This window comes from Staurois parvus, unplaced genomic scaffold, assembly GCF_062004578.1.
Source record: "Staurois parvus isolate SC_StPar_1 unplaced genomic scaffold, SC_StPar_1.0 ptg000307l, whole genome shotgun sequence".
NCBI lineage: Eukaryota > Metazoa > Chordata > Amphibia > Anura > Ranidae > Staurois > Staurois parvus.
In genome coordinates, this window is record NW_028318103.1 from 249503 (window position 1) to 266416 (window position 16914).

Genomic DNA, 16914 nt, shown 5'->3' on the forward strand with positions numbered 1-16914 from the left:
AATTATATCAGGACAAAATGGAGAGGAATTAGAGAGGTGCCCTCTACTGGTAAAGAGCAGATGGGTAGATGGCGTGGAAGTAGAAGAGAAAATGAGGTATCCTCTACAGGACAGAATAAATGCATGATAGAGATGTTCTCTGCTGGGACAGAATGCAGAGATAATAGGTGCTCTCTGCTTGCACATAATAGAGGGGAATAGAGATGACATCCACTAATAGAAGAGATTGAGAGGTTCCTTTTGTTGGGACACAATGGGCAGGAGACAAGTGCCCTCTGCCAGTACAGAATGATGAGGAGAGATGACCTTTGCTAGTATAGAGAGAGATGTCCAATCCACAATATTAGCGATAGAGACATGTCCTCTGCCGGTCCCGAATATTGAGAAGAAAGATGTGTCCTGTGCTAGTCCAGAGTATTGAGGAGAGAGAGACGTGTAATCTGCCGGTCCAGGATATTGAGGAGAGAGAGAGACGTGTACTCTGCAGGTTCAGGATATTGAGGAGAGAGAGACGTGTCCACTGCCGGTCCAGGATATTGAGGAGAGAGAGATGTGTTCACTGACGGTCCCGAATATTAAGGAGAAAGAGACTTGTCCACTGCTGGTCCAGGATATTGAGGAGAAAGTGACGTGTCCACTGCTGGTCCAGGATATTGAGGAGAAAGTGACGTGTCCACTGCTGGTCCAGGATATTGAGGAGAGAGAGACGTGTCCACTGCCGGTCCAGGATATTGAGGAGAGAGAGACGTGTCCACTGCCGGTCCAGGATATTGAGGAGAGAGAGACGTGTCCACTGCCGGTCCAGGATATTGAGGAGAGAGAGACGTGTCCACTGCCGGTCCAGGATATTGAGGAGAGAGAGACATGTCCACTGCCGGTCCAGGATATTGAGGAGAGAGAGACGTGTCCACTGCCGGTCCAGGATATTGAGGAGAGAGAGACGTGTCCACTGCCGGTCCAGGATATTGAGGAGAGAGAGACGTGTCCTGTGCCAGTGAAGAATGAATATTGAGAGAGCTGTGTCCTCTGCTAGTCCCAAATGAATATTGAGGAGTGATGTGTCTTCTCCCAGTCCAGAATGGAGAGCCAATAAAGATCCCTCTGCTATTACAGAATGGAGAGAAGATAGAGTTGGCCTCTGTTGGGACAGGATAGAAAAGAGAGGTTTCCTCTGTTGGGACAGAATAGGAGGGTACTTAGATGCCAGGACAGACTAGAGAGGTTCTTCTTCTGGTACAGAATAGAGGGTAGGTAGCGATGCCATCCACTGGTACAGAACGGAGGGGAGATTGAAGGATGTGCAGTACAGAATAGCAGCCTTTTATTTCGGCAGAGTGAGTTTGGCTGCCGTCTTATCTGAAGTGTTTCCTGAGGTAGGATATTAAAACAGCTGCAGGAAAGAGACGGCCAGATAACTCTGTGAATGGCAGGCGTCATTGATATACTTGCTGATTTTGTAGCTCTAGTTTAGCTGTATAGTGTATAATGAGTTACTGTATATAAATATCTCATGTCTTTCCAATTCAGCCTCTCCCAAACACTAGCTGTGGGGTGGAGGAGATTCATTCCTTTCTTGGAGGAAAACATTTGAAGCAGCTGTGAGAATCTAAGTCAGAGTGCCACATTCACATTCATTGGGTGTTTTCCTCTGGTTCAGTAAGCTTCCAACCCCTGCAACCCATTGATGTTTCTGGTATATCCCACCCCAGTATGGACCCAACCTCCATACCTGCAGTGAGATGACCCTTCCAGTAAACAGAGCTATCCTCCCTTTTATGTTCTTCTGTAAGAGAAGCACAGTGGAGTCTTCTTGTACCCATTCGGCTTTACACCCTCAGTGAGTATATTCCCACCTCCCTGCCTGCTCTTGCCCCAAGTGTTCACTCCACATTGCATATCTCCTGTGTAGCTGGGCAACTTCAGACAACTTCCACCTTCAGGGGGGCACACAGCAGATGAAGTACTGACACACATATATACAGCGGGTATAATAAATGTTGAACACGTCACCATTTTTTCTCAGTAAATATATTGACATGAAGTTTTCACCACATGTCAGTAACAACCCATGCAATCTATACATACACAGAAACCAAAACAAATAACTTCAGAAATTAAGGTATGTGTAATAAAATGGAATGACACAGGGAAAAAGTATTGAACACGTGAATAAAAGGGAGGTGCATCTTTGGATGCCATTATACACACAGCATGTTTGGAGGTCAAATGGCACTGCACATCACCCCAAAAACACCATACCAACGGTTACGTTTGGAGGTGAGAACATCATGGTGTGGGGCTGTTTTTCAGCATACGGCACTGGCAAACTTCATATCATTGGAGGAAGGATGAATGGAAAAATATACATTCTTGATTAAAAATCTGCTACTATCTACCGGGATGATGAAGATGAAACGAGGGTGGACCTTTCAGCAAGACAATGATCCCAAAAACAAAGCCAAGGAAACTCTCAATTGGTTTCAATGAGAGAAAATAAAGCTGCTAGAATGGCCCAGCCAATCACCTGACTTGAATCCAATAGAAAATCTATGGAAAGAACTAAAGATCAGAGTTCATAGAAGAGGCCCACGGAACCTTCAAGATTTGAAGACTGTGTGGAAAAATGGGCCAAAATCACACCTGAGCAATGCATGCAACTAGTTTCTCCATACAGGAGGTGTCTTGAAGCTGTCATTACCAAAATAATTTTGTACGAAGTATTAAATAAATTTACATTGACGTGTTCAATACTTTTTCCCTGCGTCATTCCATTTTATTACAAGTAACGTAATTTCTGAACATATTTGTTTTGGTAGTCCCCGGCACACATACGGTAACCCCGCAGTGCCTGGTTACCAGTGCATGTGTGGTATCTCCTAGGTACCCTGCCTGCAGCTTATGTGTGTATACCCCAAGTGCACGCTCCTCTGTTCATGTGCATTACCCCTTGACATCCAGTCCCCAGCTCATGTGCTTTAACCTATCAGTCTCAGCATATGTGTAATTATCCTTCATTGCCCATTCCTCAAGGTGTGTTAACCCCTCAGTGCCTAATATCCTGCTATAGTGTGTTTAAACCCTCAGCAAAGGGTACCCAGCTATTGTGTTGACCTGTTGATACCCAGTTCCCAACACTCGTGTTCACCCCTCAGCTACCAGTCCTCAGTGCACAGTCCCAAATGCATGTATGTACAGTAGCCTTTATATTAATATCCATATCATGTGTGTCAAAGATCTCTTGACCCCTGTTCCCTTTGCTCTCTACCTTTGCTATAATACTAAATGTGAATACTGGTGAAACTTCTGCACTACCTGAAAGTGAATACAAAAGACAAGTAATAATCTTCCCTTGTGACGTAATTGTGCGCTGTGATTAGCCAAAGCATTGCACCTGACCTGTGGTCAGGTGCATTGCTTTGGCCAATCACAATGCACGGTCAGGGTGCAGTGCGTGGTGGGGCGTCCCCCTACTGTTCGTGTTTTCGCCGAGAATTCAAATGGCTGATGTTTGACTCGAACATTTAACCCAACATTATATGAAACCTTCCACTTGCATAAAATGACAACAATCAAGGACTTGCACCCTTCCCATAAATGTACCGCATTCATGAATAACACACATTAGTTAGTCATTTATTGTCATAATTGGTAGTTTTGGAAAGCCAGCTGGGGGGGGATGAAGCCAGGTGAGTTGTGTGAAGTTTGGCATACCCAGCATCTGTTGACACACTGATAATATCTGAGAATTGTGAAATACACTGTGTCACAGCAGTACATATATAGGAGTTTAAAAAAAAAAACACCTTTTGTTTGCAACAAATTTGATGGTGTATGATAGAAGACTGATGGCTCCATTCACATGCAGAAGAGTGAAATGGTGATGCATGCCTGCTTCTGTCCTGTGGGTGAAATAACATGGGTGGGGGGTCCTTGTTCGGTCCCAGAAAGGCCACAGCTTGGGGTCTAGACACTGCTGACTGACTCTGAGCTGTCGGGAAGAGAATTAAATGATGTTGTCTTTGTCCTGCAGATCTACCTTGGTGGTTGCTTCTCATCCGCCAGAAATCACTCATTGGTGTCCTTCCCAAGGGCCATGAAATCTACAAAATCACCAAGATTGCTGTCATTCCGCTGTCCACGGCAGAGCCACAAGATTTGGAGCTTGATGTAAGTGCCCTAGATAGCTGTTGTACTGATTTAGGTCGTGTTTGTACCATTTATGATGGACTGAAGAGTGACAGAAGGCTTTGTACAGATAATGGTGTCTCCTGTTTGAGAGAACAGTAAAATGTAGATTTAGTAGGATACAGAGAATATTCTGGGTAAGGATGAGAGTAATTTTATAGAGACAATATTGATGCTGGGTAGAGCTGGTTGTTGTATACAGAGTAAATGTCAGGTGATGAGCTATTTGTTTTACTTTCTGATCACCAACATGCTCTTCCATTTCTCAGCTGTGCAAGAAACACCATTTCGGCATCAACAAACCAGAGAAGATCAGCCATTCTCCAGATGACTCCAAATTCCTTCTGAAGACCCTCACACAGATCAAATCCAATGTCTCTGCTCCCAATAAGAAGAAGGTCAAACCCTTTATTTCTCCCAGCATGCAACTGAAATGTGGTGGCCTTATTGTAGGTAGAAGACAAATAATGAGGAGTTTGGCCAGTGTGTGCTCTGCAGGGAGAGTGGTCTGTGTGGGAGGTTCCTCCAGTGCAGGTCTCTGTTGGGTGCTTGTGTAAGTAGCAGGGGTTGGGCATATGAGATGGCGGTCCATGACATGGGATGCTGTACTGAGGTAGGACTGGGCTTGTCGGAGGTGTATGAAGGGTGGTCCATGATGTGTGTTGCTGCATGGAGGGAGGTATGAGAACTAAGCAAAGGAGATTTCACTGTCTGTGAATGAGAGTCTGCAGTGTGTCAAGGTATAAATGGGGGGGGGGGGGGGAGTAATGGGTTGTCATGTGAGTAAGGGAAGAACAGGAGGGTTGTAGATCACATGAGAAGGTGCATGAATGGGCAATGTAAGTACATGTATCTTATTTTGTATGTTAGTACTCTTCATAATAGTAGCAGCACTATCTGAAATGGCAGGAGGATAATTTAATAAAACATTATACATTGTGCTCATTTGCTCAGTAGATGCTTCATTGCTGATTGGAGCCACAAGTAGCAGCTCAGATCTACTTGGTGGCTCTTGCACGCAATCCCAAGTCCGAGCTCCTCATTTGGCCCTAGCACGCCATCCCAGGTCAGAGCTCCTCACTGGCCCTGGCACGCATCCCAAGTCAAAGCTCCTCACTGGCCCTGGCACGCATCCCAGGTCAGAGCTCCTTACTGGCCCTGGCACGCATCCCAGGTCAAAGCTCCTTACTGGCTCTGGCTTACCATCCAAGCTGCTGACTTAGAGGAGAGACTTGTTCTGGCACATAAAATAATTTTTTAAGTTATTTTGAATGGATTTTTTTTCTATCTAGAGAGCCTGGTCATTTTTCCAGAAGAGTCTGTCCTTAATAAATTTAATCTCCATGATCTTGTTGTTTTGAGATCTACAACTGGTATAGCTTTAATTAACTCATTGGATTACAGGTTAAGGAAAGTAAGGAGAAGGAGAAGCTTGAGCGGAGGCTGCTGGATGAATTGTTCAAAATGTTCATGGACTCGGACTCCTTCTACTACAGCTGGACCTATGACCTGACCAACTCTGTGCAGAGGCAAAGCACAAGTGAGAAGAATGAGCTGCCTCTGTGGAAGAAGGTTGGTACCCACAGGGATATGTCTACTTGCTCTGCATTTTTTTATTTTTTTATTATTGTGTGCTGCATCTTTAATGGAGGTTGAGTGAGGAATGAAGGGGAGTGTGTCTTCCTACTACCTGTTGGCCCCTGCTTTCTATGTGTGTGCTGCGTGAGGGGCTCCCTAGATTCATTCTGGTGTGTCAGCAGTGTCAAGGGTGCCCCAACTGTGCATTGGGCAAAAAGGCTCCACATTGTGTTGATGGAGTAAGGGTTGCTACTAGTTAGGTGTTTATCAGGGTGAAGGCCTCTCCTCTTTGTGTGTTGTTGGAGTGAGGTTTTACCTTGTTTGTGTTGCGTAAGTTGTACACATTGTGTGCTGATGGTGTGAGGGGCTCCCTGGTTATGTGTTGTGAAGGGCACCATTATCATATATGAGGGATGCCCTTTTTGTGTGTTTGCATTGTGAGGATGCTGTATTTGTGTTGGCGCTATAAGGGGTGCTCATATTTGTGTTTTGGTGGCATAGGGGGCGCTTTTGGTGGTGTGCTGGCAATGTAAATCGAGCTAGTAAAAAGAGAGGAAGGCACCTCTAAGTGCAGTATTGACAATTTATTTAGTAAAACATGGATAAATTGCACTTACAAGATAAATAGTTAAAAAGACTCATCGTGTGATGTAATAAAATCCAGGTGGGACATCCAGCCGTCCAGCAGCAAACTCTGTCTATAGCAGTAGTTCTCAACCTGTGGGTCGCGACCCCTTTGGGGGTCGAACGACCCTTTCACAGGGGTCCCCTAAGACCATCAGAAAACACATATTTCCAATGTGTAAAGAGCAGCTACTGTGTAGAAAGCAGCTGCTGTGTTGAAAGCAGCTACTCTGTTAAAAGCAGCTACTGTGTTGAAAGCAGCAGTATTGGAGGTAAAACGACACTCATGAATTATAATTACTGGGTAAATAATTTTATGTTTGGGGGTCACCACAACATGAGGAACTGTATTAAAGGGTCATGGCATTAGGAAGGTTGAGTACCACTGGTCTATAGGATCAGGAAGTAGAGTTCAGGATGTGCCTGTGCATCAAAATGAACCTCGGTCTGCAGAAGGAGCCTATTGAGCATGCTCTGAAATGCATTACCGCCCCCTTCACCTCCTACATCCGACTCTGCTCTCCAAGCTTCATTTGGTGCACAGGCACACCCTGGACTCTACTTCCTGATTCTATAGACAAGAGTTTGCTGCTGGATGGCTGGATGTCCCACCTGGATTTTATTACATCACACGATGAGTCTTTTTAACTATTTATCTTGTAAGTGCAATTTATCCATTGTTTACTAAATAAATTGTCAATACTGCACTTAGAGGCACCTTCCTCTCTTTTTCTTGTTACTACAGTTGTGACCAAAATTATTCAACCCCCAATGCTGTAAAGGGGTTTAGGGACTATAGTGTACATTTGGAATTGTATTCAGAATCAAATCCTACAAGGACGTTGTAACTACCCAAATGCAACTAAAATGACATCAATTGTTTATGTAATACAGTAGTAAATGGTTCTTATGTGGTTTCTTCATTGCCACAATTATTCAACCCCTTAAAGACTACCACTCTGAAGAACAGAGGTTCATACAGGTGCTTTCCATCAGGTATTGAAAACACCTGTGGATGTCACCGAGCAGCAATCAAGCATAATAAGCACCAATTAGGCAGCTTTAAAATGACTGTGATACTCAGCTCCTTCTAGACATTTACTGGTGTGGTTACAAACATGGTGAAGGCAAGAGAATGGTCCAGGAAGACAAGAGAAGAGGTGATTTCTCTTCACAGGAAGGGCAATGGCTATAAGAAGATTGCAAAGATGTTAAACATACCAAGAGACACCTTAGGAAGCATCATTCGCAAATTCAAGGCAAAGGGCACTGTTGAAACGCTACCTGGTCGTGGCAGAAAGAAGATGCTGACTTCGACTGCTGTGCGCTACCTGAAGCGTAGAGTGGAGAGAAGTCCCCGTGTGACTGCTGAGGAACTGAGAAAAGATTTGTCAGATGTGGGTACAGAAGTTTCAGCCCAGACAATAAGACGCACACTGCGTAATGAAGGCCTCCGTGCCAGAACTCCCAGGCGTACCCCCTTGCTGTCTCCAAAGAATAAGAAGAGTCGACTGCAGTATGCCAAAAGCCATGTGGACAAACCACAAAAGTTGTGGGATAGTGTTCTGTGGACTGATGAAACAAAATTAGAACTGTTTGGGCCCATGGATCAACGCTATGTTTGGAGGAGGAAGAACAAGGCCTATGATGAAAAGAACACCTTGCCTACTGTGAAGCATGGTGGAGGGTCAATCATGCTTTGGGGCTGTTTTGCTTCTGCAGGTACAGGGAAGCTTCAGCGTGTGCAAGGTACCATGAATTCTCTTCAGTACCAGGAGATATTGGATGGAAACGTGATGCAGTCCGTCACACACCTGAGGCTTGGGAGACGTTGGACCTTTCAACAGGACAATGATCCCAAGCATACCTCCAAGTCCACTAGAGCATGGTTGCAGAGGAAAGGCTGGAACATTTTGGAGTGGCCATCGCAGTCACCAGACTTAAATCCGATTGAGAACCTCTGGTGGGACTTAAAGAAAGCAGTTGCAGTGCGCAAGCCTAAGAATGTGACTGAACTGGAGGCCTTTGCCCATGAAGAATGGGCGAAGATACCCGTAGATCGCTGCAAGACACTTGTGTCAAGCTATGCTTCACGTTTAAAAGCTGTTATAACTGTAAAAGGATGCTGTACTAAGTACTAAGATTGAATGTCACTTGGGGGTTGAATAAAACTGATAATGCTGTGAGCACAGAAAAGACATTTGTGGTTATTTCATTATAACTGTTATGTTATATTTGTCTGACCTACAAGTGCCTCTTTAATGTAAATGTAAGCAAGATGACTGAATGATCAAAAGCAATGTCAAACTGGCCAAAACACTCAATTTCAGTGGGGGTTGAATAATTTTGGTCACAACTGTACATTAGAGCCTTGCTTCCACTCTAAGAAGAGCTGCCTCAGTGTTACTGCTGCCATCCATCCATCCATCCCTGATATCCATCTGGCACCTTTATCCTACAGCTGCAGAGGTTGGGCTCCAACAAGCGCGCCCTATATAATATACATTTTCTAATGTAAATGGAGCTCCTGCTTGTGTGTTGGTGGCAAGAGGTGCGCCTTTAGTTGTGTCGGCAGTGTGAGGGTCACTGCCTGTTGTGTGTCAGTGGTGCAAGGGGCGCCCCTGTTGTGTGTCCACATTCAGGGGTGCTCCTTGTGTTTCAGCATGGTATAGTTGTGTGACGGCAGTAGGGGGGCGGGGGAGCTCCTGGTTGTCTGTTGGCAGTGTGAGGAACACTACTGACCGTGTAGTATCGGTATGAGGGGCAATCCTGGTTATGTGTGCATTTTTTTGTCATTATTAGGTGGATGAGCGATTCTTCTGGAACAGACACATGCTGCAGGATCTCATAGAGCTCCAGGTGACATATATGCGGTTGTATAGCTTCCACAGGTGGAATGATCCTTTTAATATCCATAAGTGACCTCATACATATATTTTAGATCAGTCAGGATTTTGGAACTCTTATTCAGAATTTAACTGTTCTGCTTGGTTAGTTCCTCATCACATTTGCAGCTTATTATGAGGAATGATTAAACAGAACAATGAGTCCTTCTTCTTTTTTTTTTATTTTTTTATTTTTTATTTTTGATGGGAATATACATACAGTTATTAGAGGTATTGATCAGATTGTCCAATAACTATACAATTTTCATTGTATATTGTACTCTGTCAAACCAAATAGATTGTAAACCTTTGCATAGTAAAGTGCTGAAGTTTTATATTGCCTAGTCCAGCAACTATTCCTTCTAATATGTGAGGATTTAGGTTTTACTCGAAGGACAGTTGAATTTGGCTTGTAATATATTGTAGAGCGATTAGGAATCAGCCAGTCAGTGACAATAATATTATAATAGGCATTCCAACTGCTGCTCGCTGCACAGCTTCGGAGGTGGTGATGAAATATATAATTAAAGCGATTTCTAAAGGTTCACTTTTTTTTTTTTAATGTAACATAACATACGCATCATACCTACTTGCTGAGTGCAGTGGTTTTGTCCAAAACAGCCTGGATTCTCCTCTTCTCTGGTTCCCCGCAGGCTCTTCTAGCTCCTCCTATCTGTCGGTTGCCCCCACAGCAAGCAGCTTGCTATGGGGGCACCCGCTGCTCCATGTGTCCATTCTCACACGGAGCCTCGACTTGGTCCTTCCCCTCTCTCTCTTCTCATTGGATGACTGGCTGTGATTGACAGCAGCGGGAGCTATTGGCTCCCTCTTGCTGTCTCAGCCAATGAGGAGGCAGAGACCCGAGACAGCCGAGACTGTCATTCACATCACTGGGTCGCGATGAGGCTCTGGTAAGTATTGAGGGGGCTGGGGGCACTGCTGCACACAGGTTTTTTTTTTACCTTCATGCATAGAATGCATAGAAAACCCTTCAGCCTTTACAACCACTTTAAGGCTTCATTTACATGGACTAAACGGGAAGGATGGGCAAATCTGCAGTGCAGGCTATCGCATTTTGACAGCTGACCAGTCATGAAATGACTGAAATTGAAGTGTGTATGGCCAACTCAAGTTTGGCCCCTGAGATTTGTTGATGTTTGGTAGAATCCATTCTCTCTCAAGCCACATAAGTTTTCCTGTACCTCTGGCTGCCACAAAGCCCCAAGCATTAATTTAATGCTTGGGGTGGAATGGGTGAAGAGGAGAGGAAAGTTTTAAGGTGTTTAATTTTCTTCAAAAGCGCCTTCTTTTTTTTTTTTTTTTTTTTTTTTTTCTGTAAATAAGTTCAGTTTTATTTAATTTTTTAATGTTTAATTTTCATTCTCATTTTATTTAAATCCACTTTGTCTTACAATAATTGTGGCTTACTTGATTTTTGTGTACTTTGGCTATGGGAAGGCTGGTCCTTGTGCAATGTATATGAAATCCGTCAAATAGTAGTGTATCCAATGGAAAGGTGCTAAACTTCTGCATGTGCCACATGTTGTCTTTTTCCAGCCTCTTAAATTCAGCACTTATTAATTTGTCTTTTTTACTTAAAAAAAAAAAAAAAAAATTGGCAAAACATTTATTCAATCAAAAGTTCCCAAACTTGACGTAAATGCGTAAATGCGTAGGTTTGTTTATCTAACCTATCTGTATGCAGACTATATGAAATACATTTTGTGAACATCATACTATGACCTGTGCATAGAGATTTATAAATACTGTGGATTTGAGTGTCTGTATAGGATTAGGAGGTGTATTGTGTGTCAGACCAGTGCAGAGAGCTTGTAGTCATATATTTCATATGTGTAGGACCAGCAGGGAGGATACTGGATCCTGCCCATCATACAGGGCTTTGTGCAGATAGAGGAGCTGGTGGTGAACTATAACGAGTCTTCAGATGATGAGAAGAGCAGCCCAGAGACCCCTCCTCAGGAAAACATGTGTGTGGATGACATACACCCCCGATTCCTGGTGGCCCTCATTTCCAGAAGGAGCCGTGATAGAGCAGGTAAGCCTTACGTCACTATCACAGGTGGGAGGGGTTGAGTCTGCTTGGGGCCCTGTGATTCAACGTGATGTCCCTGTGTTTCCTGTGGTTGAAAATTTGTCTGTGGGGTACTTTTAGCAGGCGGGTAGAGAGATGTCTTTTTGGTGTGCTGCTGGTGGGGAAGAAGTCTCTGTTGGGTGTTGCGGGTGTGTGGGGGATATTTTTGGTCAGGACGTCCTGGCAAAGGGGTTTTAGTCTCTTTGGTGTGTGTCTAGTGGAAGGGGTTATGTCTTTGTAGGGTGTCAGTAGTGGGGGTATAAGTCTCTGTGGGGTGTCAGTGCTGGGTGGGGGAGGGGGGAGTTTTTTTTTCTGTGGGGTGTCACGAGAAGATGGAAATATTGCTGTGTTGATGTGGTGATTGTACTTTCCAACTTTCTTTGTTGGATGGGTTCCATCTGCTTGGTCAGTCACTGCACTTTATGGAGGAATAACTTCCTGTAACCTCACAACTCTGATGATTCATGCTGCAGAGTTACATAGTTAGTCTGGCTGAAAAAAGACAAAAGTCCATCCAGTTCAACCATTAAAAAAAAAAAGTTATAATCCTACACCCACAGTTGATCCAGAGGAAGGCAAAAAAACCCAGAAAAGCACGATCTAATTTGCTCCTGCAGGGAAAAAAATTCCTTCCTGTTCCCCCGAGAGGCAATCGGATATTCCCTGGATCAACTTTACCTATAAATGTTATATCCAGTTATATTCTGTGTATCTAAGAAAGAATCCAGGACTTTTTTAAAGCAATCCACTGAGCTGGCCAGAACCAACTCTTGAGGGAGTCTATTCCACATTTTCACAGCTCTCACTGTGAAGAAACCTTTCTGTGTTTGGAGATTACATTTCTTTTCCTCCAGACATAAAGAGTGCCCCCTTGTCCTCTGTGATGACCTCACGGTGAATGCATGTAGCAGCATGAATGGTTTGAGTTGTAATGACTACTTGTAATGATACCACACAATTGCAACTTATGTCTTACTGGTGAATGGGGAAGATGTCTCTCTGGGGCATTGCTGGTGAAGAGGGGTGCAAACCTCTGTGGGGCATCACCAATGAAAAGGGGAAGATGTCCTAGATTGAAAGCTCCAAGGATCAGGCCCTCCTATCCCTCTTGTATTGAACTGTATTGTTGCTGTATTGTCTCCCTTTATATTGTAAAGTGCTGAGCAAACTGTTGGCGCTATATAAATCCTGTATAATAATAATAATATAAATCCTGTATAATAATATAAATCCTGTATAATAATAATAATAATATAAATCCTGTATAATAATAATATAAATCCTGTATAATAATAATATAAATCCTGTATAATAATAATAATATAAATCCTGTATAATAATAATATAAATCCTGTATAATAATAATAATATAAATCCTGTATAATAATAATAATGTCAGTGGAGTGTTGCCATTGAGGAAAGAGTGGGAGTGTTTATGGTAGGCGATGGGGGAGATGCCTTTGTGGGAGAAGGGATGTTGGGGGGGGGGGGGGGGGGGTGTTTGTCAGTGAGGGAGGGGGGATCTCTATGGGGCTGATGAGGGGGGAAATGTCTTGTGGGGGGCGATGGTAGGGGATGTGTTGTCAGTAGGTGTATATAAAGATTCTTTCTTCTTCTAGGAATGAGATACAAGCGTCGTGGAGTGGATAAAGCTGGGAATGTGGCAAACTATGTGGAAACAGAGCAGTTCATCCACGTCCACAATCACACACTCTCCTTTGTACAGACCCGTGGCTCTGTGCCAGTCTTCTGGAGCCAAGTGGGGTATCGCTATAATCCGCGTCCTCGCCTAGATAAAGGTACATGTCATGGAATCTTGGAAGGTGCCTAATAAAAGGCTGAGTCACCTCAGATGGGTGCTCTGCGTGCCATGCAAGGTCTGTTCAATGTGTGGTGTCTGCACCATGGACAATCTGTGCTGCGTGTATATTCTGTACTGTGAATGGACCCACCTTCTTCACTTCTCAGTAGTGCAGCTGCTCCAGAGGCAATGGATGGCAGAGGGAGCACAACTATTTATTTCATCCTTAAGGGCTAAGTTCACCTTTTTGTAGAAAAAAAAAAAAAAAAAAAAATCTGTTTGCAGGCAAAAAAATTTATTATAATTTTTATTTATTTTTTTTTACTCTACATCCTGTAAAATAGGGTTACACCGATACCTGTGCCGATACTAGACATTTGCACAAGTATTGGTACTCCTGCAAATGCACCGATACCTGAAACTGATATCTTTTTAGTTTTGGTTCTTGCAGCTGTCAGCGAGATTCCATAGCTTACAGTGGAAATGTGAAAAAAAGAATGCCGGCAATTAGTGGTTATTAAGGACCAGGCCTCCGGGTCCTGCTGACAGCTGAAGTGTAATTAAATGGGCATGAGGAGCGACTCTTCACCTGTACACTTTGCTATGCATGGAATGAGGAACAGCCTGGGTGCCTTTCTCAGCCCAGTGAAGACTTTCTTCTCTCTGGCCTCAGAGCTCCCCTCCTCCCTCCACAGGGAGAGAAGCATGCTGATTGGCTAATGAGGAACTTGGGTTTAACCCTGTGCTACCCCCCCCCCCCCCCCCAGGCTGGCTGAGGCTGCAATTAGGAGTCCAGTGTTTAATGTACTGCCTGCAGGGAGAGGAGACACACTGGCTAATCAGGCTAGACCAGTGTTTCTCAACTCCAGTCCTCATGGACCCCCAACAGGTCATGTTTTCAGGATTTCCCTCAGATGAAACAGCTGCGGTAATTACTAAGGCAGTGAAACTGATCAAATCACCTGTGCAAAATAATGGAAATCCTGAAAACATGACCTGTTGGGGGTCCATGAGGACTGGAGTTGAGAAACACTGGGCTAGACTGACCCCCATGGTTTGACCCTGCGCTGCCCTGTGAGTGTGGACTGGGCCACAGCTGCATTGTAATCAGGACCATTGTTAACCCTGTACTGCCTATATACAGTATATGTATGTGTGTATCTCTCTCTCTCTCTCTCTCTCTCTCTCCCCCCTTCCCCATCTCCCCCCCTCTCTGTCTCTCTCCCCTCCCTCTCTCTCCCCTCCCTCCCTCTCCCCCTCCCTCCCTCTCCCCCTCCCTCCTTCTCTCCCCCTCCTTCTCTCCCCCTCCTTCTCTCCCCCTCCTTCTCTCCCCCTCCTTCTCTCCCCCTCCTTCTCTCCCCCTCCTTCTCTCCCCCTCCTTCTCTCTCCCTCCTTCTCTCTCTCTATCTCCCCCGTGTGTGTGTGTGTGTGTATATATACAGTAATAATCTCCGACAGGCTGTAGTGTCAACCCTTTGGCGTCTGCCATGCTGGGTATGTAGTGCCATAGAGAATCCTCCCTTTTTTCTTTTTTTTTTCTCCCTCTCTTGCTACTGTTTCTCTATCTTGGACCCCCCTCTCCCCCCGCACGCTTTTGCCCCTTTGTCTTTCTCTCACCCTACACCCACACCCCACTCTCATCCTGACCTCTGCACCCCATCCCTGCTGCTCCTCCTCTTCATTATGATCTCCCTAATCGTCAGTAATTTTTATTGGCAAGTACTTTAAAAAAAAAAAAGTATCGGTACTCATTGCTAAAAAAAAGTGGTATCAATACATCGCTACTGTAATTTGTTCACTAAACGCTGTGAATGAATGCGGGCAGAGCCCCACATGGCCATGCTCTAATTGAGACAGCAGGTGTCCCAATTGGGAGATTTCCCTTCACTTCCTGTCCCAAAGCCAAAACAGGAAGTGAAAGGAAATCTTTCCAAACTGAGGGAATCACAGGGGTGTCACCAAGGTCACCAGAACTAGCGTCCCTATTGGAAGATTTCCCCTCTATTACTGTTCTGGTGTCAACCGAAAATTTGGGATTTCTTTTACTTTCAATGATAATGGTAAAGAGGACAAATAGAGAGGGTGAATCTCCCTAACAAGTGCACACCACATTAAAAATGGACACTCTCCACCCAATAAAAAACTAAAAAAAGAATGTGTTGCCTTTAGTTACACTTTAACACTCTAAGAGATGCGGGATATGTCAAAAAGTTTATTTTTTAATGCTTCAATTATCGGTATTCTATGAGTGTTTTATTGTGTTATAACCTTCAGTGATCTATAATGAGGAAGAATTGTGTTATTTTATTCCACTGATCAGTATATATGAGACAGAATATTATGTCCTGTTAATCAGTATGTACTGTGGATTCTTGGGTTTCATACACTCCTGAATTGTAAGTGTTAGTATTACTCTCAAGCTAATGGTATATACGTCATAATATTATGAAGTATATTATTATTATTATATATTGATTTAAAACTATTGAATTGTATATTTTTTACACCAGTGATCAGTATATTGTACAGAAAGTTGCGTTCAGTCTGGTTTGATTCCTTCCTTTAGGTGAGAAGGACACCAGCCCATATTTCTGCCTACACTTTAATAAAGAACTTGAGATCTATAAGAAGCAGGTAGGTCTTTCTGTCATTCAGGGTTGGGATGCAAGTGATGATGTGTTCTTGTATTTATGACCAGGCCTCTTGTGGATCTTTGTACATGACAGGTTATCGTTAATCTTGTGGACCAGGCTGGTAGGGAGAAGATCATTGGCGATGCCTACCTGAAGCAGGTCCTGATGTTTAATTGCCCCAATCTCACCTACATCAGCTTTGACTTTCATGAACATTGGTAGGTTCATCTTCCCGATTTATTGTATTCCTCTCTTGTAGGCCAGATTTGTGTGGCCCTTACACCGCACAGTGCCAACATTACTGAGCTGTGGCAGCATTAACTCAGACGGTTATTAATAAATATCAAACAGACTGACGTAGAGCTTGGCTATTATGCCCATCTGCTTTCTCCAGCTGCTGGTCTGGTTTGTCTTGTCACCAGATTAGTACTAAAAATATGATGGATTCCCTGCATTAGCTAGAAGTAGGATTTTTATTTTTTTTTTAGTTTGATAAATGGCACAGGGTACATCTCTTACGTTTCATAGTTCTTCTTTTTTTTTTTTTTTTGTTTTAATAATTGTAAGTCCAAAAAATATAAGAGCTGTATCCTTTTCCATTTATGAGGGCAGGTTCACCTACCCGCAGTGGAAAAGGTTTTCCACAGCTGGAAATGAACTGGAAAATTTCTGTACGTCACTCAGCAGGGGGCTACTCTGAACTGCTCAAGGATGACCAGATATCCACACAGTATACGGGTCTTAACATGATATTGTAGTTTTGTGATCCACACTTTGATTCCTTCTGGAGCTGCTTTAGGGTTCTTCCGAGAGATGCAAGCTGAAGTCCATAAAGCACTTTTATTTCACACGGCAACAATCATAGAACCTGAGCCATGACTAGAGCCTGAGACTTGGCTACATGCCACATCCTGGTAGGATTTTATACACAGAGCTTCTTAGTAATTAAACATACATAAAAAAGTACACTTAAGAGGGGTGCAGTTCTCTGCCTGAGAGTCACAGGGGAAGCAAACAGGCAGCTGCCAGCAGCCTATCAAAATCACTGACAGACTGAAATTTGTAAGGGCTGTATGCCGGGTATACACACACATGGGCAGTACTTGCATACACAGA

At 43.8% G+C, this 16914-nt stretch overlaps 1 protein-coding gene across 1 annotated transcript in view; it reads left to right on the forward strand.

The window, feature by feature from the left end:
- INPP5F (inositol polyphosphate-5-phosphatase F) overlaps positions 1–16914 on the forward strand; it is a 52135-nt gene that overhangs the window by 18920 nt on the left and 16301 nt on the right. Inside the window, exons 3-10 of the mRNA XM_089683361.1 lie at positions 4031–4167; positions 4455–4583; positions 5590–5757; positions 9190–9246; positions 11130–11328; positions 12984–13163; positions 15732–15799; positions 15892–16016. Coding sequence (XP_089539487.1) covers positions 4031–4167; positions 4455–4583; positions 5590–5757; positions 9190–9246; positions 11130–11328; positions 12984–13163; positions 15732–15799; positions 15892–16016 — 1063 coding nt within the window. The remainder of the gene's footprint in view (positions 1–4030; positions 4168–4454; positions 4584–5589; positions 5758–9189; positions 9247–11129; positions 11329–12983; positions 13164–15731; positions 15800–15891; positions 16017–16914) is intronic.